Below are 25,513 nucleotides of genomic sequence, written 5' to 3' on the forward strand. Positions count from 1 at the left end.
CCACAGCAAAGGAAGGTTTACATCTCCCTGTGTTGAGAAGCACTGAGCTAATGGAGCTGCTCATGCAGGGAAGAGTGGAGAGTATTAGCTGGCTCATTAGAGGATGAGAAAGTAGGACACATACCTCTCAGGTGACTTCCCCAGAGCCAAACAGCCCAGCACTCCACATGCTCTGTCTCCCAAAACAACAGATGTCCAGGAGAGATTAGGGCAGTAGAAAGATTTTTCAGACCTGGCAGCCAAACAGCCAAGACTGTGTGCCAAGCTGAGAGAGGCCAGTGTTGTTACGGGGATAAGGGATTTTCACAAGCTTGGAGCCATGAAAAGAAACAACCTCTTCCATCTTCCAGTTATTTTACTGGTTTTTTTAGGTCAATTTCCAAAATAACTGTAGGGGGGGGGAAATGAAATATTTCAGCTCAGGTCTGCCCCAGGTATGGCCCCAGTTCTGGCCCCGTGCAGACCAGCTGTACTGCCCGGCAGCCTCAGCCCCTCCTGATACCTGTGCGGGTGCTGCTGGAGCCAGGAGCAGGGAGAGACACCAGTGCCAGGTGGGCCTGGCCAGCTTCACCTGCAAACACCAAACAAACCTGATGTTCCGCAGAGGGGAACTCGGTCCTCAGCTCTCAGCCCCAGAGGGCCTTCACGAGCAACCCACGTCGGAAGGTTATGGGAGAGCAGAGACATCGCTCAGTGGCAATGTCACCGCGTCTCTTGCTGATGGTCCCCCTTGCCCCGTGGTCATAGGTGACATGTCACATGCGAGCCCCCCTGCTACAGGTTGCTTTCAATCAGCGGCGACACACAGTCTCTCGGGAAGGTCTTCCAGCCTTCTGGAGGCAGGACTAAGAAATCTTGGACCCAGCTCCCCTAGCGGCTTGGCCCGGACCGCGAACGCCCCTGGCCTGGGGGGACTGGGGCTGCTGCCCCCGCTGTGGGTCAGGGGCTAAGGGAAGCTCAGCCCCGGCCGGGCCCCGGGCCGCCCCCGGCGCTGCCACCCCGTGGGAAGAGCCGCCCTCGGGCCCGGCCCCTTCCGGCGGCCACGCCCGGCCCGGCGCGGTGCGGCTCCGTTGGACCGGCGCGGTGCGGCTCCGTTGGACCGGCGCGGTGCGGCTCCGTTGGACCGGCGCGGTGCGGCTCCGTTGGACCGGCGCGGTGGGCCCCGGCGATGGCGGTGCCGGCGGCGGCGGAGGCGGTGCCGGGCCGGCAGCGGGCCTTGGCCGCCGGCTCGCCCGTGGATTACATGAGCATCACCAGCTTCCCGCGGCTGCCCGAGGAGGAGCCGGGCGGCGCGGCCGAGAGCAGCCTCCGCGCCCGCAAGGAGGAGGACGCGTTCCTGGGCGAGCAGGACACGGGTGAGGGGCGGCGGCAGCGCCCGCCCGCGGCCCCCGGGCCCCCCCAACCTCCCCGACCCCGCTCCCCGGGAGGGGCTCCCCGGGCTCCCTGTGCCCTGGTCCCGCGGTCACCCTGCGGGGGCGGGCCGGGAGCAGCGGGCGCGGAAGGCAGCCAGAGATTCAGGGGTTCGCCACCGAGCATCCCAGGGCAGCCTGGAGTGAGCTCTCTCACAGCCAGCTTGGCCTTCCAGTCTGGACCTCTCGGGTATGGCCTCCTGGGATGCTCCTTGGGCATCCCTCCATCTGGGATGCTCTTTCATCATCCCTCCACCTGGGATGCTCCTTGGGTATCTCTCCACTGGTGGTCGGCTGGAATAAAGTCAGGTGATCCTTTAATCCATGAGAAGACCCTCTGCCTCTTTTTAACTGATTGCTTCCTCCTCTACAGTTGAGAGAAACAGTTCTCCCCCATGTCGAGTTTCTCCCATCAGAATTGCCCTTTGTCCTCCGGGGTTGCTTTGCAGTTCAGCTGTACACATCCAACTCCCCAGGCCCATGTTCTCACCCCTTGCCCTCTGCCCTGTCCCACTGTGCCCACAGGTGAAGCTCCCATTGCCTGTTTTTGCCCTGTGCCCTCTGGTGCCGTTGGGATAAAGCCGCTGCATACAGGTGTGCGGGAACAGCTCTTCTGGGAGCACTAGGCCTCTCGTGTCACACCCAGAATTCGATATGGTTTTGGCTGTGCTGGTGCCCACAGATGGGGTGGCTGGAGGGGCTCCTACTCTCCTGACGTGGAAACACACTTGTCCAACACTGTGTTGCAGGAGCTAGCTGTCCTTCTCCATGGCTCAGAGCCCGTGGGCGGCTCCGCTCTCTGCTGTCCCCTCTGCAGCGGCTCCAGAGCTGAGGTGCCCCTGGTTCCCGAAAGCATTGGTTCCCCTGTGAAGCCACATCTTCTTCACAGCCCCCATGAAAGCCAAATGGGGTTTGGTGGCTTGTCTTTCAAAGGGTGGACATTGGTGGGGGGATGGGCACCTGCACATTGGCTGTGCAGGCTCCTCCTGGCCCCCAGTGCTCCCGACCGAGCCCTTCCAGCTGCTCCTGTCCCCAAACCATGGCCCTGCTCTCCCCATACAGCACTGGTGGTCACGGAGACTAAGTGACTAGGGCCACATGAGATGTCTGTGGCAGAGAACAAAGGTGCTTCTGTGCGGTGGCACGGCTGTGGCCTGCCCTCTCCTATGGTTGCTCCCTGGTGTTCATGTCCCCTCGTGCTGGGCTGGCCTGTCACCAGACCTACAGGAGCAGAGCAGAGGGCCGGTGTCCTAGATGGACTGAGCAGAGGAGCCCAGCTCACTCCTTGCTGTTGCCCCACTGGTGGGGCTGGGGCCTCGCTTGGAGGTGCCATGGGCTGTATGTGACATCCCTCCCCAATGGCATCCCCTGCTAGGCCTGTCGTGGCCCCCACCCAAGGCCACCAGCCAGTCCTCCCACTCTGCCCACACGCTGCAGGCCCAACTCACTTAGACCAGAAAAGCTGGTGAGGGGCTCAGTGAGTGCTCAGAGGCACAGTCTGGGAAAGCTGAGCATTTCCTCCTTGCACTCCTAAACCACCACAGCATGAATGAGATTAAATTCACCCTGAGGGGATTCCCTGGCTGTGGGGAGTTTACTCCTGCTCGCAGCATCACTGAAACTAAAACTACCTCCCTTCCTGGCCCCAGAAGAGCTGCACCTAGGAAGTCTTGTTAATGTCACAGCGAGGACTGGGCTGGCTGTCCCCATGGTGACACCACCTGCCAGAGCAGACAGAGGCAGGCGGGGTGATGGGGAATGTGGGCTTTCGGGCTCACTCCCTTCTCCCTTTCCAAATCCGGGAAACATCTCCTGTGTGGAGGGACAAGCTTCTCATCTTGTCCTTTCCATTTAGTGCTCCTCTTTTTCCCACCACAGGTGTGCAGGGCACTGCAGCCCATGAAAAGATTGATCCAGGAGCCCTGGATGGTGCCCTGAGTCGCTTGGTTCTTTCAGTGCCTGGCAGGGATGAGCACGTCCTCACAGCTGCCCCAGCAGCTCCATGTGCCCAGCAGTGATGGGGGACAGGCAGGGCATGCTCAGGTGTCCTCCTGGCTGTGAAGGTGGCAGCTGACACTCGCAGAGATTCAAGGCACCTTTCAGAGCAAAAAAGAGACTTTTTCATCCTGATGAGCTGTGTTTGCTGCCCAGCAAGCCCCTGCCCCACTGCTTTGCCATCTTGGAGCCAGGCATTGGGGTGAGTGGCTTCATTTCCCAGTGGGCCTCATCCTTCAGAGGAAGCAAGGAATTAAAGCAGAGTCCTTCCTGCCGTCGGAGCGGGTGAATGTCCTGAGGCCTCCAGTTTGCAGGTTTGCTCCTCTCTGCCCTCACCTTTCCATGCTTCCCTAGAGGTATTTTCTGTGCCCAGGCCACGTTTTGCTTTGCCTCTGTTTTGCTCAGGTGCTTTAGCTGAAACACAGCTCTGCATAAAGCTGCTGGATTCTTTTTTTTTATATCTAAATTTCCTTTTCTTCAGTCCTGCTGCATTTCAGAGACCTCTTTGCAAGTCAGCACTAAGGACCCCTTCAAGCGGAGCAGTAACTGGGCCCATCACCGAAGACTGATGAATGGACTGAAATGGAGCAAAATTCAGGCGGTTTTTGTCCCTCTTAATCTCTAGGGAAGTCAGTTTGGAATAACTAGAGCTAAACTAAGGGATCAGTAAAATGACCGAAGCAGCATCTGAGCCAGAAAGGCTCTTGAGAGCTGTGATCAATGGGGAAGGTGATAGCCATGCTGGAAGGGGCTCCATGTAACATTAGTGCTGGGTAAACACTGCAATAAGAGTCCTGAGTTGCTCAATAACTCACACTTGTTTTCTCCCTGCTGCCCACAAAGACCCAGACTCCTTCCTGAAGTCTGCACGTCTCCAGCGCCTGCCCTCATCCTCCTCGGAGATGGGAAGCCAGGACGTGTCCCCTCTCCAGGAGACCAGCAAGGACCCTTTCTCTGGAGACTGCAGCTGCCGGCAGGATGGGCTGACTGTCATCATCACTGCCTGCCTGACCTTCGCCACGGGTGTCACGGTGGCCCTCATCATGCAGATCTATTTTGGGGACCCTCAGGTAAGACAAAATGCTGGCTTTACAGTTGGGCTTTGGCTCCGAAAATAGGAGAAGCTCCCTAACTTTCCTCCTGTCCACAGTTTGGCAGGGTGAGTGCTGGTGAGCCACAGCCAGTGTCAGCAAGGCCCTGGGTGCTGAGTCTGTACCCCAAATTGTCTCAAAAACTTTTTACTGCACCTGGAGGTTGTGCTTGGAGAGCCAAGCTGGGCTCAGTGCCTACCCAGTGGCCAGGGTGTGGGGGGCTGTTTGAGGGTGCTGCTGGGGGGGAACAGACAGCCCCACTGCCATGACTCCAGCTGAGGTTTGAGCCTGGTGTGAGTGCTTTCCAAAAACAGTCCTTATTTAGACAGTAGGCATCTTGTCCACTTGGAGAGAGTTTTATGGATTATGGGCATAAATGCCCAGGTTCACCTCTGGAAGATCCATCCAGGACCAAGCAGGGAAATAACTGAAAACAGAAGTGAACCTTCTGCTAATGTGTCCCACAGCTCAGTGCTTGACTGCAGAGCAAAGGCAGCATGGCCATGGGCTTGGATCTTCCTGCAGAATATCTGCCAAGTACTACAGCCTGGGAAGGGTCACGGGCAGCCAGTAATCGCCATCACCTTTGTACCACTGGGTTAAAATCAAGCTTTTAAAACATCCTGTGACTGCATTAGCACTGGTGCTGGTACCAGGGAAGGATGAGAGCAAATCATGGTACTGAGGGGGACGCTGCATTCTTTGTAGCTATATTCCCATTCCCAGTGACCACCTCCTGCAACGCAGTGACAGCACTCATTGGTCACCCATTGCTCTTGAGGATTAGTCTGACCTTGCTCTGGGGTTGTGGGAGACGGAGTTGTGGCTTCCCCAGCTTAGCATGTCTGCTGTTGTAAGTTGTTTGAGCTGATGGCGTGGCTACACGCAGCTGCCCTGGAGCAGTGGTGTGCCAAGGGACATATGACTCCCACCAGCATTTGGAGGCACCTTAAAATGCAGATCAGCCATGACTTTGGCACTGGCCTCAGGCTTCAGGTCCCACATTGCTGGGTGAAGATCTGGGCTGCACTGGCACTGCTCCCTGGGCACAACCGCTCTGCTCTTCCGGCAGCTCTTCCACCGCGGCGCCGTGGTGACGGACGCGGCGCCCTGCACGGCGCTGGGCACGGAGGTGCTGGGCAGGCAGGGCTCCTCGGTGGACGCAGCCATCGCCTCAGCCCTCTGCGCAGGCATCGTCAACCCCCACACCTCAGGGCTTGGAGGGTAAGTGTTGGTCACTCACCCTGGGCTGTCACCTCCAGTTGTCCTCAAGGAAGTGGTTTCATAGAATCCCAGAATGGGAAGGGACCTTAAAGCTCTTCTCATTCCATCCCTCTGCCGTGGGCAGGGACACCTTTCACTATCCCATGTTGCTCCAAGCCCTGTTCAACCTGGCCTTGAACACTTCCAAGGATGGGGCAGCCACAGCTTCTCTGGGCAACTATCTTGTGAAAAGTCCCTCTCAGCTGAGAAGTGCCTTCATGGCAGCATGAGATCCAGCGTGTAGTACTAGGTCTCTGACATCAGGTGGTGGATGTGTCCTTGTCTGCACAGGGACAGAGACCCTTCCTGTGCACCTTGTTGACAGTGAAGGACAGAGACTCCCAGGGAGGGAAAAGCTCTGTCTGCCATAGTGGCTGCCAGGAAGCCCCAGGCTCAAGAGGGCTAACAAGCCCCACTGTGAGTGTGCCAGGAGCTGGCAACGCTCAGTCCCAGTGCTTTCAGAGCCTGAGTTCTCCCCTCCATAAGCTGTGCTCCTGAGATCGGGGTCCAATACCAGCTCTAGGCAGCTGCCAGGGAGGCATGGCAGTGAGGGATGGCCTTCTTCCAACCCTCATCCCCAGGGTGGCATCCACATGAGCCTTATGCTCCTGGCTCTGCAGGAGGGCTCAGCAGCGTTGCATAAACCACAGCCATCTAATACCTGCTCCAGCTGCACCACTCATTGCTGGTGTAAACAAACACTCTCTTTTGTTGCAAAACTGCTCATATTAGAAAGAAAATCCCAGATTGTCCCCACCTGGCATTGGAACAGAGCCAGTAGCTCCCTGGCCAGGCTGGCAGGGACTGATCCAGCCTCACCAAGCTCAGCACAGGGCTGCCTGCATCCCACACTGGCTCTGCCTTGGCTGTCCTGGTGTGTGCTCTAGGGAAGGACAGCAGCATTCCCCACACCAGCTGGGGCTGGTGACCTGCCACAGTGACCTGTCATGCTGGCCCCAGTGGCACTCACACTCTTCATTTTGGCTCTACGGCAGCAGCTGTTGCAGGAACAGCTGGTGCCGTGCCCTGACCCCCCTCTCGCTGCAGGGGTGGGGTGATGCTGGTCCACGACATCCGGAAGAACAGGAGCTGGGTGATTGACTTCCGTGAGGTGGCTCCCCTGGGCATCCCTTTGGAAGGGGACCTGCAGCAGGACACCAAGGTGAGGACCAGTGTCCCACAGCCACCCCTTCAGGGCTGCTGTCTCCAGCTCTCCTCCCTGCAACCCTCAGGCTGGGGGCAGATGCCCAGCAAAGCAACAGGAGGCCTCTTACCATCAGAGTTCCTGGGCCTTACAGACATGGGGAATCCAAGGAAAATATTGCCTTTTCAGCCCCAAAATGCCTGCAGGGCTTGGGGAGTAGAGAGGTATGTCCCTCTGGCAGGGGAGAACAAGAGCTCCAAGAAGGAGCATAATCCCAGGTCATCCTGCTGAGTTATTTCTCCTGACCAAACTGGGTTGAGAACAAGATTGAATTTGACTCTTTCCTTCCAAAACCTTTTATTCCCTAATTGTGTTGTTACAGACCTCTTCCTCTCTCGTAACTATGCAGATAGTTCCAAAGCGAGCATGACTTGCATCTCCTTGACTTGCATTTGGGGACCATGTGCTATGTCCTCATGGAAAGGAGACTATTCTTCCTTTTTGTCCTTCCTATTTTACAGCCAGGTCTGCTCGTGGGGGTGCCAGGCATGATACAAGGGATGCACCAGGCACATCAGTTACATGGCAGGTAAGACACAAGGCTGGCACAGGCTGTGCCCTGGGGTCCCCACTGGAGAGCTGGGAGCACACAAGGCCTTGCCATCAGATAATGTTCTCAGCCACCAGTCAAAACCATTAGCTGAGAGGTACTTGGAGGCTTGTGTTGAAAAAGATGTTCATTTTTTGATACTTAATGTACAAAAGAAAGAATTCGCTTGGTCAGGTTTTCTGTAAAGTGAAATTCTGGCTAACAGGACAGATAATAAACGTTCTCTTGGACACAGGCACAGCACATTTCCATGCTTGTCTGTGTATTTTTATTCTCTCCTTAGCTGGATCCTAGGAACTATGGCTGCCCTTAGTGCCCTGTTGGGATAGAGAGGGAGGGCTCTAGATGACTTGCTCAGGGCCAGAGCCTGGCTTCAGATTTTGCTCCTGAGATGCCCCTTTCCCCATCCATGTACTGCCATTCCTCTCTGGTGCACATCCTGGAGCACTGAGATGATCCTGTTAAGAAGAAACAACCACTGAAAGCTCAGTGCTCCTTTTGGCCACTGCTGTCCCCATAGCCTGGTCTTTTAAGAGCCCCTGACCATAGAGCTGAGCCCTGCACTTGCTCCCCACCACCCTGCCCCACTGCACCCCCAAGGCATGTTTCTCCTTGTCCTTTGGCAGACTCCCGTGGTCCGAGCTGCTGGACCTCGCAGCTGGTGTTGCCCAGAACGGCTTTAATGTCACACATGATTTGGGTGAGTACCTGATGGGAAGCCAAGGGTGACTGCTCAGCACAGGGTGGCCCACTGGCCACTGCGCTGGGGTGTGAGGCAGCTGGGGATATAGGTGGTTATTCATGGGAAATCAAGGCTCTTTGGACCTGGAGATGGATGATGTTGGGAGCTGAGCAATACATAAGCCATGGTCAGAGCATGGTAGCAGCAAAACTGGAGCCTTTTGCTATGGCTGGTCAGAGCCAGGTCAGAGCAGCCCACACTGGGCAGCACCCAGGGTCAGGCAGGGAAGGGCACTGAGGCTTCTTTGTGTTTCCTTTGCAGCTCCAATGGATCCATGATCCAGCCTCCCTCTAGTTTTGCAATAGGGCCAGAGGCAGCAGCAAGCCCCCAACATCCCCAGTGGGTGCACAGTGACTCCAGGTCCCCTGCACCTTCCTGATCCCTACTGTTTCTGGATGTCTTTCCCCTTCTCACCTTCAGCCAAAGCCCTGAGTGAACTGAAGGACCTGAACTACTCTGACCGATTCCGGGAGCTGTTCCTGCCGGATGGGCAGCCCCTCCTGCCTGGCACGTTTGTCCGGCGCCTGGATCTCGCGGCCGTCCTGGAGCTGGTGGGGGCAGAAGGGGTGTCAGCCTTCTACAGCGGAAACTTGACCCAGGAGATGATCTCTGAGGTGAGCCAGGACTGTCCCTGTCTCCTGCCAGGGTGGGGCTGCCCCTTGCTATGTCACCTGCCCAAGGAGAAAAGCCAAGTGTCAGCACAATGATGAGGACAGATGCATGGAACTTCCTTTTTCTTTTCTGTCCCCGTCCCTGCAGTGCTGTAAGTGACACACAGGCCATTCCCACAGCCCTCAGAAGTGAAACCTCCAGTTCCTCTATAACCAGGAGAGACTGTTTTTTTGAAGGAAAAAAAATTATAAGGCCCCTCTGGGCTGTGTTAGTTTAAGTGGCAACCCCTTTTCCCCCAGAATTAGAGGTGCCCCACTGATGAGAAACAAGTTGTTGCTGTCATTAATGGGACTATAAGATAAAGACTCTAGGAAGATGGTTTAAAAATAAAACTGAGCCATGTGAACAGAGGATTAGACAGGCTTGGTCCCACGTGGGGTTGCCCTAGTTTAACTCTTGTTGTTAGATGTGCCCTGGAAAAAATATCAATGATAAACGAAGCACTTATTCTGTTAAAAAAAACCCCCACAACTTTTATACTTGTGTGGCTGCAGTCAGAGTGGTTGGCAGCACTGTTTTTTCCAACCACTATGGTTCAAGTGATGCATCTTCAGTATCTGGTGAGTAATCTGGAATGGGTTCACTCTGCTCAAGCCTTAGAGATTTGTGAGCTCTGTGTTTGGAAATATACAGTTCACCTGGGCCACAGCACAGGTGAAGGATGAGGAACAGGAAAAGTCCCAAACTTGTAAGCATCTCTTCAGCTAAACCTTGCTTTGTCACCACATTTCCCTGACCTGGGGCTGCTGCAGGGAAACACAAATTCTCTATGGAGGAGCAAGGCCTAGGGTTGCCACACCAAAGACCCTGGCAAGCTCTGGCATTCAGTACACAATTCCAGCTTTGGCTGCAGAGCAAAGTGCTGGCTTCCCACAGGGAAGACATCCATGTGGTGAAATCAAGCACTGCTCCAAAATGCCCCACCCTTTGCTTCCAGGCACAGGTGCAAAAAAGTGCTCTCTGGGGAATTTGAGATGGTGTCTGCAGCGTGTGGCTGACTGGGGCTTCTCCCGTTTCTGCGCCATCCTGCCCCTCCTGCCCTGGTCTCTGCTGGCTGGGCTCCAAGGAAGCAGCTCTTGGCACAGGCACCGGTGGCTCAGCACAGCCCTTGGGTTCAACCGGCCTTTTCCCTGAGAAGGAAATGGGGATCTCAAGTAGGAGAGACATCTTTAGCCACTTTGGGTTGGTTTGACATGCTGGCTCCACAACATGCCCTGCATTAGCTTTCCTTGTCCAGTGATTCATCCAGTTCTGCCAGAGAAGGAGTTTTGCTGCCAAGTAAGCTGGCTGGGTTAGAGATCAGAGCACACACAGGTGGTTTGTTCCTACCTTTTTTTGAATGAGAATCCAAAGGACTTACAGCAGCAATTCACCCCAGCAGAACATCTAACCAGGCTGTGTGGCTTCTCCTGGGTGGAAGAAAGGAGTTGGCCCGTTAGCACCTGTACACTGACAGTGTCACCTCCTTCAGGGCAGGTTAAGATCAGCAGAGTGCAACTCATAGAATCATGGAATCACAGAATATCCCGAGTTGGAAGTGACCTACAAGGATCATCGAGTCCAACTCTTGGCTCTGCACAGGACACCCCAGCAATTCCACCATGTGCCTGAGAATGTTGTCCAAATGTTCCATAAGCTCTGGCAGGGTTGGGGCTGTGACCACTGCCCTGGGGATCCTGTTTCCAGTGTCTGACCATCCTCTGATGGTCCTACCTCATCTCCATCATGACTCATCAACAGAAGACCTGCAGTGGAGGGAGTCGCCCATCTTTACCATGTTCATGAAAATTAACAACCCTAGTAAATTGTACCTCTAGGAGAGTCTTACAGGAGGACCAAGGCTACAGCAGACCCACGGTCACCTGAAATAATTTCAAATAGAGTGGGAATTGTGATTTTTTTAATTGAGATTTCTAGTGATGGCCACCTGCTACACCCAGGTTCCTTCTCTCCTGGATCTATGTATAACTCTAAACCTTAACACACTCGTGCTTGCCACCCAGGGCAGAGAAGACTGCAGGGCAGTGCCAGTCCCCATCTTCCTGGGCAGGCAGAACGTCTTCAGAGCACCCCTGAGGTGGGTGAGCTGCAGAGCCTTCCCACACTGGTGAATGGTGAGCCAGGCCAACAAGGCCATGAAAGCACAGATTTGCAGGTTATCCCAAGGAACGTGGCACTTGGCTTGGGAATCTCAATGGTGTTTGTTTGACAGTGAGGTGTGAGTCCCTCTGGCCCAGCACGAGGAGCATAGAGAGCCTTGACCCAGCCTGCTCAGTGTGTGCTGCTTTACTCTCATGCAGGTCAACAACTACGGTGGAATCTTGGTGGAGGAAGACTTCAGCAATTACAGTGTCACAGTGGAGGATCCCATCCACACAGTCTATCGAGGTAAACTGTGACCCATTGTCATGCAACTCCAGGTAAATGTTTGCTTCACCTGGCAAGAGGTGCCAACAGTATTTAACAAGAGCTGAAGTTAAAGCTGTGCTCAGGTGTCTGCAGAAAGTCCTTCTACGCAGATTCCTGCTCTTGCCTGCTGACGGTGATGCATCATGGGTTCAGGAGGTTTTCAGCACTTTGAAATGTTTTTTCCCATGATAGTGACAAATGGTATTTTGATAGTGTTGAAGTGTGAAGGTGCAACATGGTCCATCTTGATGCAATGTCTGCATAAGAAGCTGGATCTTAGGCCAGCAGCTACATCTGAAGACAGTTCCCAAACTTGAGCTACAAGGGAGAAAAGCTGACTTTATGCAAGAAGTTTCTAAAATGTCTTTCTTTTCTAGCAATCCCTGTATTTACTCTCCTTATAGCTGTAATGTTGCAAACCTGTTTTATACGCAGCCTTTCAGTACTTAAAGGGGGCTTATAAAAACAGGGAACGCGACTTTTAACATGGGCAGATAGTGACAGGAGAATGGGGGTGGTTTCAAACTAAAAGAGGAGAGGTATAGAAGCAATTCTGTAGTTAGGAAGCAATTCTTCCCTATGAAGTTGGTAAGGCCCTGGCACAGGTTTCCCAGAGAAGCTCTGGCTGCCCCATCTCTGGAAGTGTCCCAAGGCCAGGTTGGAACTGGGCTTGGAGCAACCTGGTCTAGTGGAAGGAGTCCCTACCCATGGCAGGGGGTTGGTGTTGAATGAACTTTAAGGTCCCTTCCTTTCCAACCCAAACCATTTCATGATTCTATCTCTATTTTTCCATACTCAGTCCAGAAACCAAAAGCCAACCAATAAGAGCTGAATCTCAGATGTTAAAAAAGCATTCCTATTTGGGCTTCTTTAATCCTTCATAAAGAAAGAGCAAGATACAACAGGAATGTTCTGAAAAATCCTTCTCAAATCATGTTGCTTTCTGTTATTTCCCCTTGAATCTGGAAGGATTTCCCTGTCCTCAAGGACACTAGCTCAGAGAGTGTTCTAACTGGACAATATCTGACAAAAGCAGCTTCATTCTTCTCTTCTTCCCTCCACAGGTCACCTTGTTTTCAGCCCCCCACCGCCACATGCAGGTCCTGCACTGATCACAGCACTGAACATCCTCGAGGGCTTTAACATCACAAGTAAAGGATCCAGGGGGAATAACTTGCACTGGATAGCAGAGGTAAGAAGAGGTTCAATAATTGGCTGAATTGCTTGTGCTGCTAGAGAAAAATTTATTTATTCCTTGATTGTACAGAAATGTTCGTAGGCAATTCCCACAGGAGAGCGAGCAAATAGACTGCTAAGGTGTAAAACTGAGTGGTGCTGCTGTCTCAGGGAGGTGCAGTGGCTGGAGTGTCCTGCTCAGCTGAGCTCTTTCTTGCTCAGGCAGAGCTTTCTCAGAACAAACTGCGGCTTTTGCCCATATGCAGTCATCTCTTCAGAATGACCCCACAGCACCTGAGGGTGGTCCCATCTAGTTCCTTCACCTCTTAGCTCCAATGGCCCTGGCCATTCCAGAGCACCTAAAGGCACTGAAAGGAGTGCTGCAAGCAAAAGCCTATATGTGGTGATGACAAGGAGAACTGACCCAATACTTCATATTTTAAGAAAATATTTACATTTTTGCCCACCTCATGATCTCTGTGGTCCAGAATTTTTCCAATATTTAGGACTGTCAGCCCTACTAAAACATTGTAGCTTCCCAGGAGGTCAAGCAATTGCTTTGGCACTTGCTCTGTAAGCAGAGTTATGCTCTGAGATGCTTCACAGATCCACAGCTGGGCTTTATGAGTTGGGAATTTCAGTCAAGGATTTAACCACATCCTTGTAGCAGGCAGGACAGCAGGTGCTTGGAATTTATTATTTCTCAGCAAAAAGGTAACAGCTGGAGGTGTTTGTCTCAGTTTAACAATACAGAAATGTTTCATTAGGAGGGCAGGATATGGGAAAAACTCCTCCCTCTGAGTAATTATAACTTTGAAATTAAGGGGTTTCAGTCGAAAGGTGTGGAAAAGAAAAAATAACAGCTATTTATTCAAGAAAAAAAAATATATATAGGTAACACAACAAAAACCCAAGGAACAATCCCGTAACCCAACTTCCACCAAAGCGATCGAGTCCTTTCTGCCCGTCGGCGCAGTTACCGCCGCTCCCGGCAGGGGGCGCTGTTGGACGGGGGGGCGGTGTCGCTCCGTGGCCGGCAGGGGGCGCTGTCCGGCTCTGGCCGCGGTCCCACACGGAGGCGGCCGAGCGGGCCCGGGGCTCGGGCAGCGGGAGAAGGGAAGGGGCCGCTTCCCGCCGTGGACTCACGCTGGCAAAGGCTGGCTCCGGCTGTGGGTTCCTTTCCTCGTCAAAAGGTGCTGGCTGCTGCCGTCACGGGAAAAAAAAAAAAAAAAAAAAAAAAAGAGGAGGAGAAGGGCGGCTCTTCCCCCACAGGCTCCCCCACACTGGCTTTTCGATGAATTCGAGGCAAATCCAGGCAGTAGAGCAGAGCAGAGTGCGGGGACTCGGGTGCGAAACGGGGTCTTCCTCGAAGACAGAAGAAAACCAGCCGCCCGTCCGAGCTCCGACCCCGTCCCCACCCCGCGCCCCGAGAGCCGCGGAGAAACCAAGACCCTCCCCCCGAGGGAAAAAGAAAGGAGGAGGAAAAAAAAATCCACCAAACCTGAGTTTCCCCCCCCCTCCCCGCCCCCGCCGGCCTCGGGTAGAGGGAAACGGAAGAGTCCTGCTCCTTGCAGAGAGAAAGTCGTTAGCGTTTCAGTAGGGCACTCGTTCAGGTCTGAGCCGGCGAACAATAAAGCCTGAACCTTACTCCACCCCAGCCAGGTTGGTGTGGAAAAAATTCACCGGAGGCTGAAAAAGTAAAAGGAAAACTATAAGAGTGTTACACACTGCCAGGCCTTTGCAGAGACACAAAAGTTTTACTCACCTGGGCTATTTTGAGCTCTCTTCAGGAAGCTTTGAGTGAGTCTATTTGCTCTGCATTTGCACCAGGTCAAGAGTTTCAGCTGTTGATTATCCTGGAACACCAACCTCCAGATCAAAGGCAGTCACTTCAGGAGATGTGTAACCCTGGTTACTCGGGGTCACACAGCTGAACATGTGGCTGAGGCTCAGTGCTAGGCCAGCACCAAGTATCCAGCCCTGGAACAGCCAGGACCAAGATGTCCTTAATCTGTGCCTGAGGGGTGAACATGCTCTGCTTGTTTCAGTGGAGCTCTTCCTTGGCCATCAAGCCCTTGTACATCCCTGTATGGTGTGATGGTCTGGAGACTGCTGCATGGAAACACCACATTCTCCAGAAGTTAATCATGTTCTACACTCTACACCAGTAGATAACTGAGGAGAAGCTGTTGCTTTGTGGTACATTCTGAACCACAGTCACACCTTGCTATCTGCCTGCAGGGGAGTGGACTGTCTTGAATCTTGAATGACTGTGGCAAGACCTGCAAGCTGAAAGTCAAGTGTGTTTCTGCTCAGCACAGGCTGGCTCCGTTGATGAGCCTTGTTCCTTGTGGCTCTCCTATGGCTGTGATGTAATCCTAGGGCTGGATAAACTGTGTCTTTTGAAATTGTATCTTCCCATATTTAATCAACTGTCTTAGGCAGGATTCTGCATGTTTGAGAAACCAGATCCCTTCTTCCTTTCACACCATCATTTCCCAAAGTGTGCTGGGACTAATGCTTTCTGCTCAAACACTTTGGATGGCTTACAACTAGGAGCTGGGTAGCAGCTAGTGAGCAGAACAACTCATTTCTGCTCGGCACTGGTGCTGTGCCAGCAGAGCTGGCACCCAGAGGCAATAGTGAGCCTAGGACCCACTCTCCCACTGGGATTCAGTCTGGTCTCTGCTGTTGTGGTGACCACTTAGGAAAGGAAATAGAAAGTAAATGGCATCCTGGTGACCTGTCTGCCAGCTGGCAATGAAGCTCAACCACTGAGCTGGGTGTCAGCTCCTGCCAAGTGTGTTCCATTTGTGGCTTCCCACTGACAGAGGACAGGGTTAGATGGGATGTTTGGAAGAAATTCTTGGCTGTGACGGTGGGGAGGCCCTGGCACAGGTTGCCCAGAGAAGCTGTGGCTGCCCCATCCCTGGAAGTGTCCAAGGCCAGGTTGGACGGGGCTTGGAGCAAGATGATCTTTAAGGTCCCTTCCATCCAAACCCATCTGTGATTCTGTGACTGTACAAACACTTCTGGATACACTCAGCTCCCACAGCACATTTTGCCTTCCCTTCCGTTCCCTCCTCTCCGGTCTCTTCCCTTCCCTCTCCTTTCCCTCCTCCCCCTGCCCTCACCTTCTGCTCTCCTCCTTCTCTCTTCTCTTCTCTTTTCTTTCTTTAGACGTTAAAAATAGCCCTGAGTCTAGCGAGCAACCTGGGAGACCCGTCTGGTGACATGTCCATCGCTCACACAGCAGAAGGGATGGTGAGGTAGGTCTGAGGTGACTGGCACAGTGACAGTTGCAAGATGTGTGGTTGATATCATTTCTGGGTTTGCTGTGCCCTGAGCTTTTTCTGTTTTACTGAGGAAAGGTCAGTCTTTGAGTGCCCTCCCAGGGATCACTCTTCCACAAAGATCACAGCTGATACCCCAGGGCTCTGGGGATGGGTCACAGGATGTCCTCACACAGAGGTTTGCTGCATCCAGCTTGAACCTGAGGGTTCCTTCCACTTCCTCACACCTGTAAACATTCCCTCTCAGTGGGTCCGACAAACAGCCATGACCATGGGCATAGGCATGGCCAGAAAAGCTATTTCTGCCTCTCCCTGTCCCACCGTAGTGGTCGGTGCCTTGCAGAACACCCAGATGTGTGGGAGAGACCAGGCCTAGGGTTTCAGCCTAGCCTCCCACCTCAGAGCCAGGTTTAGCCATGATTGGTGGCCAGAGCTGGTCCTGACTTGCCCTCCTCCTGAGTGCTAGCATTCAGCTGGGAGTGCCACCTTGTCCTTTGGGGGGGGATTTACTTCTGATGAGGGTAAACACAGGTAGACAGAGCCTTTGAAGGTCCACGGCGTTGCCTCTCTGTGCATACTGAGCCATCTTGTCTCCTTCTATGGGGTGAACCAAAGGAGCTCCTGTCCCAGTGCAGCCCCTCAGGGAACACTGCAGTACAAACTGTGTAGCTGTACCCTGCAGAGAGACCAGGAGATGTCCAGCTTCCCAGGCTCATGGCTTGCTTCCTTCTCTCCCTCCCTCCTTGCTGAAGTAAATCAGAAGCTAATTCCCTACGCCAGCTGATTAATGACTCCCAGTCCTTCCCATCCGATCTCCACATCCCTCACTTCTCCGTGGAGAGCGGCCCAGCTGCCAGCCAGGTCCTTGTCATGGGGCCCGACGACTTCATCGTCACAGTTGTGAGGTAAAGGATTTACTTCTTCCCTCCACAGTGTGCTCAGGGGGTGAGAGCAGGGAGAAGAAAGCGGGTTCAACAGGACAGGATGGGACCAGCCCTGGAGCAGCTTGGCTGTTCTGTCCCAGTTAGTCCTGCAACAGAGCAGTGGGGTGGAGATGTGTGGGGTGGTGCTGCTCTGCCCCGTGCAATCCTGTAGCCTTCTCACATTGAAACAGGGCTGGAGGGGCCTGAATCTGCTGGGGAAGAAGTGATGGCCAAATTTGAGGATGATGTGGGCATGGAGGCAGATCCATCACATCAAGGGGAATCCTTAAACACAGGGAGGGACAGAGCTGCTATGGCCCACATGGTTCCTACTCCTAAGTACATGGAAACTGTTACTCCTCACATCTAACCAGTCCTAAAGAACCACCAAAGAGTCTCTATCAAGCCAAGATGGGATGGAAAGTTGGAGCCCTAAAAGCCTCAAGGTGTACAAAAATCTCTGGGATGATTTTTACAAGACTTCTTTGTGTTTCTTTTCAGTTCTTTGAATCGTCCCTTTGGCAGTGGAATCATAACACCCTCTGGAATCCTCCTCAACAGCCAGATGTTGGACTTCTCCTGGCAAAACAAAACAATGAACCACTCCATTTCCAGGCCGGTAATGAATGACATGACAAATTCTTTATTTGGGCTACCTGCATCTTTTTTTTTTTTTCAATTTTATTCTCAACTTCACAACAGGGAGCCTATTTAATGCCTTACTGATAACTGAGAGACAATAGTCTTTAGAAAGCTGCTGTTTTTCACTACATGAGTACTGAAAGAGGAAACAGAAGGCTCCATGTGTATCAGTTAGTTATCATTACAAGGCAATTTTATCAAGCGATAGTTACCTATTTTCCCTGCAGTCCAGATGTACTTTAAGCAACTGTGTGCACTTAATGAATTCATGAATTGTTGCTCCGCAGGTTAAAAAGTAACATATAGCAGCAAAAAAATCTTCAGGTCTTGGAACGAATCAATTATAGACCGCACTGGTGGCTTTCAGTGCTGCCTTGTGTATTGTAAAACCATCCCACTTTGCTGGGCTGGTACTTTCAAAGTGGGTGACTGGTTCCATGTTCCCTCTGTAAGAGTCAGCTTGTTGACATTTTTGGGGTGTCTTTTCTTCAATTGCAGCAAAATCTCATTCAGCCTCGGAAACGGCCCCTGTCCTTCCTGCTGCCCACCATTGTGAGGCCTTCTGAGGGCATGTGTGGGACGTACCTGTGTCTGGGGGCCAACAACGGGGAGAGAGCCTTGAGCAGCATCGTCCAGGTCAGTGCTGTGTCCTCTTAGAGTAGCTGTGAGCTCAAGGCTGAGTAGGGTCCCCTCCCACAGTGCAGCCTTTTCCTTCCTAATTGTCCCAGGCTGTGCCAAAACTGGTGGCCACAGGACTACCAGATCAATCTTTGATGCCACCACTTCCACACTTTTGGTGTCTCAAATCTCTAAGAGCCACCAGTTTACTTCTCTTGTACCTTTCCTGGTGGCACCACTCATAGTTGTAGAGGAGAAGCATTTTGGCAAAATCTGTAATGGTTTTTGTCATTCATATCTGTTCAAAGCTCGTCTTAAGGATCATTAAGAAAAAAAGGAACACTTTGTATTCAGAGAGTTGCAGGAAACTGGCACCCTTTAGCCCTTTTCCTTATGAAAAGTTCCTTTTACTGCATTCCTGACTGAATTCCTCCCTGCTCAACACTTGCTATAAATTGGGCACCTCCTCTTAATTTGTGATTTGTAATGAGGTGAAGTACTTGCCAATAGCTTGATTGCACGTACAACATTTTTTTTAGCTAAAAAGAAAGGCACAAGAACAGCTCCCAGTTTCCTTACCTTTTAGAAAGCATTATTCAGAGCAAAACCGAAGCCAAGCATCGCTTCCTGGTGCTTTGTTTGGAGAAGGCACATGCTGAGCTTTTGGCTGTAAGAAACACTTATTTACAGATTACGTCATGTTCCAGACACACAACTCTGCTAGTTTGGCAGGAACTATGTGACAAAAAGCCCATGCAATCCTGAAAATTTCCTACTTTTCCACCAACAACATACAGGCCCTATTTCAAGGACCTCTTAGTGTGTGCATGCAGTTTGTTAAATGGTTGAAAATCTTCTTTGCCTGCTGCATCTGCAGATGTTGGAGCCACCAAATTGTGGGATGCTTAGGAAGCTGGCCTCTCCTATTCTTGCCACTTTTTTTTTTTTTGTTATTGAGGGTATTTTGTTCTCTTGCAGGTTTTGGTAAATGTTTTAACATTTCACAAGAATCTGAGTGAAAGTTTGTCACTTGGTCGACTTCACCCACAGCTTCAGTCCAACACCTTGCAGGTTGACAGTGAGTATGGACAGTGGGTGGGGTGCAGCCTACAAATCCAGTGTGTGTTTAGGAAAAGGGTAGGATTTTCTTGGCATACTGCTATGGAAGTGCCTCAGCCCAGAGCACAGCTCACTGTGTTCTAGGGTTCCCATGGCTGTAGAGGGTTTTGGAGAAGACAAAAAGCAGAATCCAGCTTCTTCAAAGCCTGGAGCCCTTGCTAAGCTATGCCTTCTCCATCCTGGAAATGCTCCCTGGCTTGTCCAATACCACCAGTCCGAGCTCTTTCAGGTGCTTCTCCCCAGCCCTCCCTCCATCCCTACTCCCTCCTGGTAGCAGCCTTGTCCTGTCCTTAAAACCTTTTGGCAATCTGATGCCACTGTGGATACCCAAATAAACACCAGACAGGTTCTGAAAGCTTCCTACACTTTATTACCACTGCCATAAATTATATTCCTTCACTTTCCAGCCCATGTCCCTTAATTCCAGCAACTGGGGAGAAGACAAGGCTTATGGCAAGGTTTGTGGCTTGACAGTGCTGGAAGTGCAGCATCAGTGCTGGCACTCTGAGACTGTACTGTCAGCTCTTGTCCTTGATATTGCAAGTCTTGGTCTATCTGATGTTTTTCACACAGCCTGGTACCAATCAGAGCAAACCATAAGTGAAATTTGGTTCTCATTTCACACCAAATAGCCAAAGTTTCTGGGCTTTCCCATTTTAGAGGAAAATCTAAAAGGGGTCTGTCTAGTGTGACCTGCAGACTTGAAAACTAGGATGTAATTAAAACAAATTCAAAACTTCAGAACATCCTAATTTGTGGGTTTGGACATTTTGACATCAATAAGGTACATGTTAAGACACATGTGCAATGTATAGAGCTTAAATACCAGTGGGGTTTCTGTGTGCCTGCTCGGTTTTGTCCAGCTGGATCCCCAGCTCCATGACCTTGGGCACTTCTATTCATACAGAAATTACAAACCATCAAATTAACAAAATAGAAACAGAAGAGCAGCAGCCTAAGGTAGATGCCTGGAAGATTAAGAAATGTGTGCAGGGCAAGTTGGAAGGATTAGCACACAGTTTATCATTTGACAACTTGTTTTACTGTCATTTGGTTTCAGCTGCCTTGCATTTTATTTTGACTAAAAATTGTTAATATTCTTATTTGTAACTCAGAGTGGGCAGTGGGCATTGCCTCCTGTTCTCTAAGAATAACTACATTTGTTGCCAACAATGTATTTTCCCCTTTTTCCAAAGAGGAGAATCTTCCACATCCTTAAATGGTCTTGCAGATCCTGTCACACCCCATGGCACAAAGCAGTGGCCCCTTGACCCTTGGCTTGCCCAGCTGGAACCTTCTGAAGGGGCTGCAGGCAGGTTCCCCCCCACACCAGATCCCAGCAGGGTTAGACAGAGCTTCGCATCACAGGCAACGCTGATTGCAGTTAAAAACTCCCCTTTTAAAATCCCTACAGGTGAGTTTCCTGAAGAAGATATAGAATTTCTTGTAGCCAGGGGCCACCAGGTGGATAAAGTCCCAGTGGTCTCCCTAGTTCACGGAGCCAGGAGAACCAACAGTTTCATCATTGGCCTGAAGGACCCCAGGAGTGCAGATGCTGCTGGAGCCACAATATTGTAGCACCTCCCAGGTGACCTGTTGTCTGAACAATGCTGACACACACCAACCCAAGTGATGTGCATGTTCTGAAGTGGCCTCTTCTCCAGCCCTGGGGGAGCCCCACCCAGACGTTCTGCACTCACCACCCCAGGCAGCACCAGGGAAGTCAGCAGCACCAATATGCAGCTCCCTGCTCTTGGTTTTTTTTTTTTTTTATTTTTCATTTATTTGCATTGCAAGCAGCCCAGTCCTTGTTACAGGAATGCCAGGAGCACACTTTTCTTTTGGGAGAATCTTGCTAATAATTTCAGTCTTTCCAAAGCCAAGTTCTAGAACATTAGCAAAGAAAAAAACAGTTGATGATGATGCTGATATCTTCACTTCCCTATCTTTCCCAGAGCAATGGTTTTCAACAGCTCTAACAAATTCTTCCTCTAACAACTTGTACACCCCCCAACGGTTTACAGAGGTTCAGCCTCCTCCGTGGTAAATTTGAGCTTAGTGGTAATGGGCTTAATTTTCTTAGACACCTTTTGGAGATATTCTAGCAGTACTCCACAGATTTGTGAAAAACCACACACCACAGACTGCAAACCATATGGAGAGCATTTGGGTATGTTCAGGGCCTTCCTTCCACTGCCTTATCTCAGTCTACTCCGAAAGTCTAAATCAGGTCATTCCTACAGAGAAGCTTGGGATTTTCTGCTGACTGAATTCATGGCAGTACTCTAGCTCCATGTTTTTGTACTGGTGAGTCTATTGGAACAGCTGAAGAGAGTGAGAGAAAATGTACAAACCAACCCAAACACTACTGAGATCATTTTCTGTCTGCAGCATGTAGTGAAAATACAAGAATGCTTCTGCATTTCATGTCTGAAATCAAGTGAAGAAAGAACACCCCAGCTGACAGCTGCACCACTTCAGTCAGCCCATGTTTGGACATTTCCTGTTCTTTTTACTGGCAACTTAGAGACACCTGGCACTAAAAAATTCCTGAGTGATAATTTTCTGCGGTCTAAAATTTGTTGATTTCCTTCATGGTGCAAATGCATCTATGGCCACTGTACATATTATATATGTATGTCTGCTTATGGTTCTCTTGCTCCTTGATTTGATGATCACACCAGTCACACCCGACCTTCCTCCCAAGGGTCTCTGTGACACCCATCTGTTTGTAACTCACCCTCTGACACTTGTGGCCATTGGACATGGGGAGCAGGTGGGTCGTTTTGGGGCAGTTGGGGCCCCATGGCAGATAAATCAGACTAATCATTCCTGCCATCCGCCAGCCGTGGATCTCAGAACATCCTATGTGAAGCCTCACGTGTGGGGCTGAGCAAGGACAGAGGTGTTTTCATGCTCTGCTGAAGAGCAGCCACCCCTGAGAGGAGCATGGCAGTGCCAGCCAATGGCAACACCAGTGCTGTTTGCTGTTCCAAATCCCCTCAGCTGGGACGGGGGTGCAGCACTTCAGAACGTTGTCTTTGGCACATTGTGTTCTGTGCCACCAAGAAGAGACTTTCTTCACCACAGGGACACCAATCTATTTATTTATTTTTCTGTCGTCAGCACTAGAGTTGGTCACTGCCCGAAGCTGGAGTGTTCATAACGCTTCACGTGTCTTAGAGCAGACCTTTTCAGGCTCCACAGGAAGGGAAGGTGGCAATTCCGTGAGTTGAACCTCACTGGGGGAGATCTGGGTGTTTCTGGTCTGTCCCAGACCAGATCTGCCCCTCCGGCACAGAGATTCACTGTGCTCAGCTGCAAAATACCTGCTCAGTTGTCACAGCAATACTTTGCATGAAATATCACAAAACACTGAAAGATGAAATTCCTCCTTATTAACTGAATTCACCAACTTCCGATGCTGGAAACTGTGTATATGTTTGGCAGTAAAAAGACTTTGGTCTTGATTCAAAAGGGCATTCACATGCCCCAAGGTACAATTTCGCAGCAATTATTCATAATCTTAAAATAAAGCATGTTCCAAAGTGCTCTGCTGGATCATGGCCTATGTTGCAAAAAAGAGAAAACTGAAAACAATTGGAAGATAGTACTTAGGTCACCAGGTCATGGCTAAGATAAGTAAAGGTATTCTGAATTATTTCCCATTTTCTCTGTTTAAAAGCAGCATCAGGATAGCACAGATGTATTTGATATGGAAACCCTTAATCTGCTAATTGGCCCAGTGTCCCTAATACTTGAGCCCATCTGTTGTGATAAGACTTGATGAATTTAATGTGAGGTACCAAGAAATACCTGATGTTTTCTTCAATGCAGGTAAGATGGACATTGGGAAACACAGGGCTGTATTCCAGAGATGTGTGTGTGCAGAGTCCCTGTGCTGATTTCAGCCAGGCCCTTGCAGGCATGTGACAGCTCTGAAGCAGAGTTTGTGCTGAAACTTTGACTTGAAATTGTCAGTGAGCAGCTCAGAACACAAAATACAAAGGGGCTAAGAAAAACAATAAAGGAACAAAATAAACACAAAGGAACAAAATAAACACAAACAAAATAAATTTAAAAAAATAGATGCCTTTGCCAAATATGACAATATATCATCTGGAACACGATCAGCTTGTCTCTGCCCAGGCTCGCATTGCTCCTCATCGATGCACACTGGTTTTGCATGGGGATAAACTGGAGCCAGGCTCTGCCACTGAGTGTGAGCAGTTTATCAGTGTTTCTCACAAGGGCTGGACGCCCCTCACGAGCACGGGTAACAAACTGCCTTGCTGGCTGTAGGTGCTGCTGCTCTCCCATGTGCATCAAGCACTGATGGCTGGGGGTGAAAGCCTGAAGGGGGGACGAGGCAGAAGCCAGTGCTGCCATCCTGCAGCTAGAGGGAACGAGCCTGCTCTGGCCCTTGGCTGCGCTATTTTGTTCCCATCACTGTCCGTTTGCTGCCCAGGCACGGAGAAGAGCTGGAGCCCACCTTGCTCCCACCACTCTGGATGGGGCAGGTGCTGCTGGGACTGTCAGGGTGGTCAGTCACACTGTTGGTGCCACTCAGGCTCCCCCACTGCCCCTGGTCACAGGGACCTGCTGAAGAGCAGCCCTGGGCACACAGGGCATTCCTGCCCTCCAGCAAGGACCGCCAGCAACATGTCCTGCTCCATCTTTCAGGGGACTGGGGACTGTCAGGGGCAGATGAAGGCAGAGAGCTGCTGCTATAGGTGGGGCAGCAGGTTCTGGTCCCTAGGCTCCAGGGATGATGACCAACATTCTGCAGCCCTGCCAGTGTCTCTCTGAGGGTCCTTCAGCTGGGGCAGCAAGTCTGAAAGTGCCCATTCAGTGTCAGCTGTTCAGCTGCTGCTGGAGGAGCTTGGACCCTCCAGGTGCCTAGTGGGTCCTTCTGGCTGGACCATCTGAGAGCCTCCTTCTGCCTGCTGCCCAACCCAACAGGACTGACCCCGGACACTGGCTAGAGAGAAAGGGGAGTCAGGCCTCAGTAAACACCATAAGAGGAAAGCTGCATCTCTTTTATGAACATCAAAAACACTGAGAGTTTTGTAAGGTTTTGCAAAGAATCAGGTGGAGCGGGAAGAGCTCCTGTAGTACCCAGGTGTTTTCAGCAGTTTTGGAAACTTCTTCTAAACTTCAGTGATGGAAATCTGCACCTAGCCAGAGAAAGGAGAGCTCTGACAGGCAGAGCTGGTTTCAGAGAGGCGGGGAAACATCTAAAAGTGAAGCACACCTGTGCAGAGGGCAGATGGAGTAGGAGTACCAGAGCACTGACACATACTGTCCACAAAGGGCTCTCCAGTGGCCACAGCATTTTCAGGTGCAGATTGTCCTGTCAGAGCTGACCTGCTGCCTGAGGGAGCATCCTGTGTGACAACAGTTCCTGAGCAGCCATGGACCTTCACCCACCAGGACCATTCCCGGCACAGATGGGGCTCCATATCCTCGGAGTCGAGGAGGAGAGGGTGACTCCTGTGCACCCCCATCCTGTCTATCACATCTATGACCAATTGCCCGCCTATCTCTTTCTCACCACACTCACAGTTCAACAAAATCCTAGGTCAAAAGTGACTGCGACTGCAGTGCAACAGATCCCTGTTCCTTCTCTCCAAGTGAGCATTGTATCAGTGTTAGAGGAGAAATTACTTTGTTCAAGTAATTGTATAATATTTAAGTTTAGAAAAATCTAAAGCTGGTTATGAGTCTACCTAATTTTCCTGTATAATACCTGCCCTTTGAAAATACTGTCATATGAAATGCATGTAAATAAAACCACAATTTTGATTGCCATGGTATCAAATGCATTTCTGTTCTGTTGTGGACAATGAAGCAGCTCAGACAGCGGTCTTTGCTGCAGGTAGCTGTCCTCTGCAGGTGACATGGTATTACTATGTATCATTGGTTTTGCAGCAAAACTTCAGCATCCAAAACAATCTGAGGGTCTGCTCATGGAGGAGTTCCACAAACAGAATGACAGGACAGATTTAGCTCCAAAAGTAACAGAATCACAGAATGGTTTAGGTTGGGAGGGACCTTAAGGATCATTCAGTTCCAACACCCTCTGCCATGGGCAGGGACACCTTCCACTAGAGCAGGTTGTTCCAAGCCCTGGCCAACGTGGCCTTGAACACTTCCAGGGATGGGGCAGCCACAGCTCCTCCTGGGTTGGTTACGGTGTATAGAGGCTGGGCAAGATCCAGGAATATCCAAGTTCTCCAGTGTGGATCCAGGCTGTGCAGTAAGCTCAGCTCTGGAGATCAGCCTGAAGCCCAGCTCACTGCAGGACATGCCTGCGTGGGTGAGCAGCAGGACATCAGGGTGGCAGTGCTGGAGCTGTCCCATGTTTCTACTCTCTTTCCCCTCCATGTCATGTTATTCCCTTCTCC

General features: G+C 51.3%; 1 protein-coding gene across 2 annotated transcripts; it reads left to right on the forward strand.

Moving 5' to 3' along the window:
• Positions 1–842: 842 nt before the first annotated feature.
• Positions 843–24,922, forward strand: GGT7 (gamma-glutamyltransferase 7). Of its 2 annotated transcripts, none has more exons than XM_039383821.1 (15): positions 843–1,355; positions 4,248–4,474; positions 5,568–5,719; positions 6,806–6,920; positions 7,424–7,491; positions 8,139–8,212; positions 8,675–8,868; positions 11,227–11,314; positions 12,400–12,527; positions 15,692–15,780; positions 16,557–16,709; positions 17,229–17,346; positions 17,868–18,005; positions 18,966–19,065; positions 21,498–24,922. In XM_039383821.1, the coding sequence occupies exons 1-15, from the start codon at positions 1,169–1,171 to the stop codon at positions 21,548–21,550; spliced, it is 1,884 nt and encodes a 627-aa protein (XP_039239755.1). In that variant the 5' UTR covers positions 843–1,168; the 3' UTR covers positions 21,551–24,922. The 2 variants fall into 2 exon arrangements, with proteins under 2 accessions (XP_039239755.1, XP_027596181.1); XM_027740380.2 differs by having other exon boundaries at positions 845–1,355; positions 20,521–24,922.
• Positions 24,923–25,513: the final 591 nt, after the last annotated feature.

The sequence above is a fragment of the Pipra filicauda genome, unplaced genomic scaffold (assembly GCF_003945595.2).
Source record: "Pipra filicauda isolate LSUMZ 115617 unplaced genomic scaffold, ASM394559v2 scaffold327_size997775_pilon, whole genome shotgun sequence".
Taxonomy (NCBI): domain Eukaryota; kingdom Metazoa; phylum Chordata; class Aves; order Passeriformes; family Pipridae; genus Pipra; species Pipra filicauda.

What these genes read in the sequence shown, in the direction of transcription:
- GGT7 (XM_027740380.2), top strand. Translation starts at nt 1,169, where the DNA reads ATGGCGGTGCCGGCGGCGGCGGAGGCGGTGCCGGGCCGGCAGCGGGCC. An exon ending in CATCCACACAGTCTATCGAG is followed by an intron (nt 11,315 to 12,399) that starts GTAAACTGTGAC and finishes TTCCCTCCACAG; the next exon opens with GTCACCTTGTTTTCAGCCCC. An exon ending in ACAGCAGAAGGGATGGTGAG is followed by an intron (nt 15,781 to 16,556) that starts GTAGGTCTGAGG and finishes TCCTTGCTGAAG; the next exon opens with TAAATCAGAAGCTAATTCCC.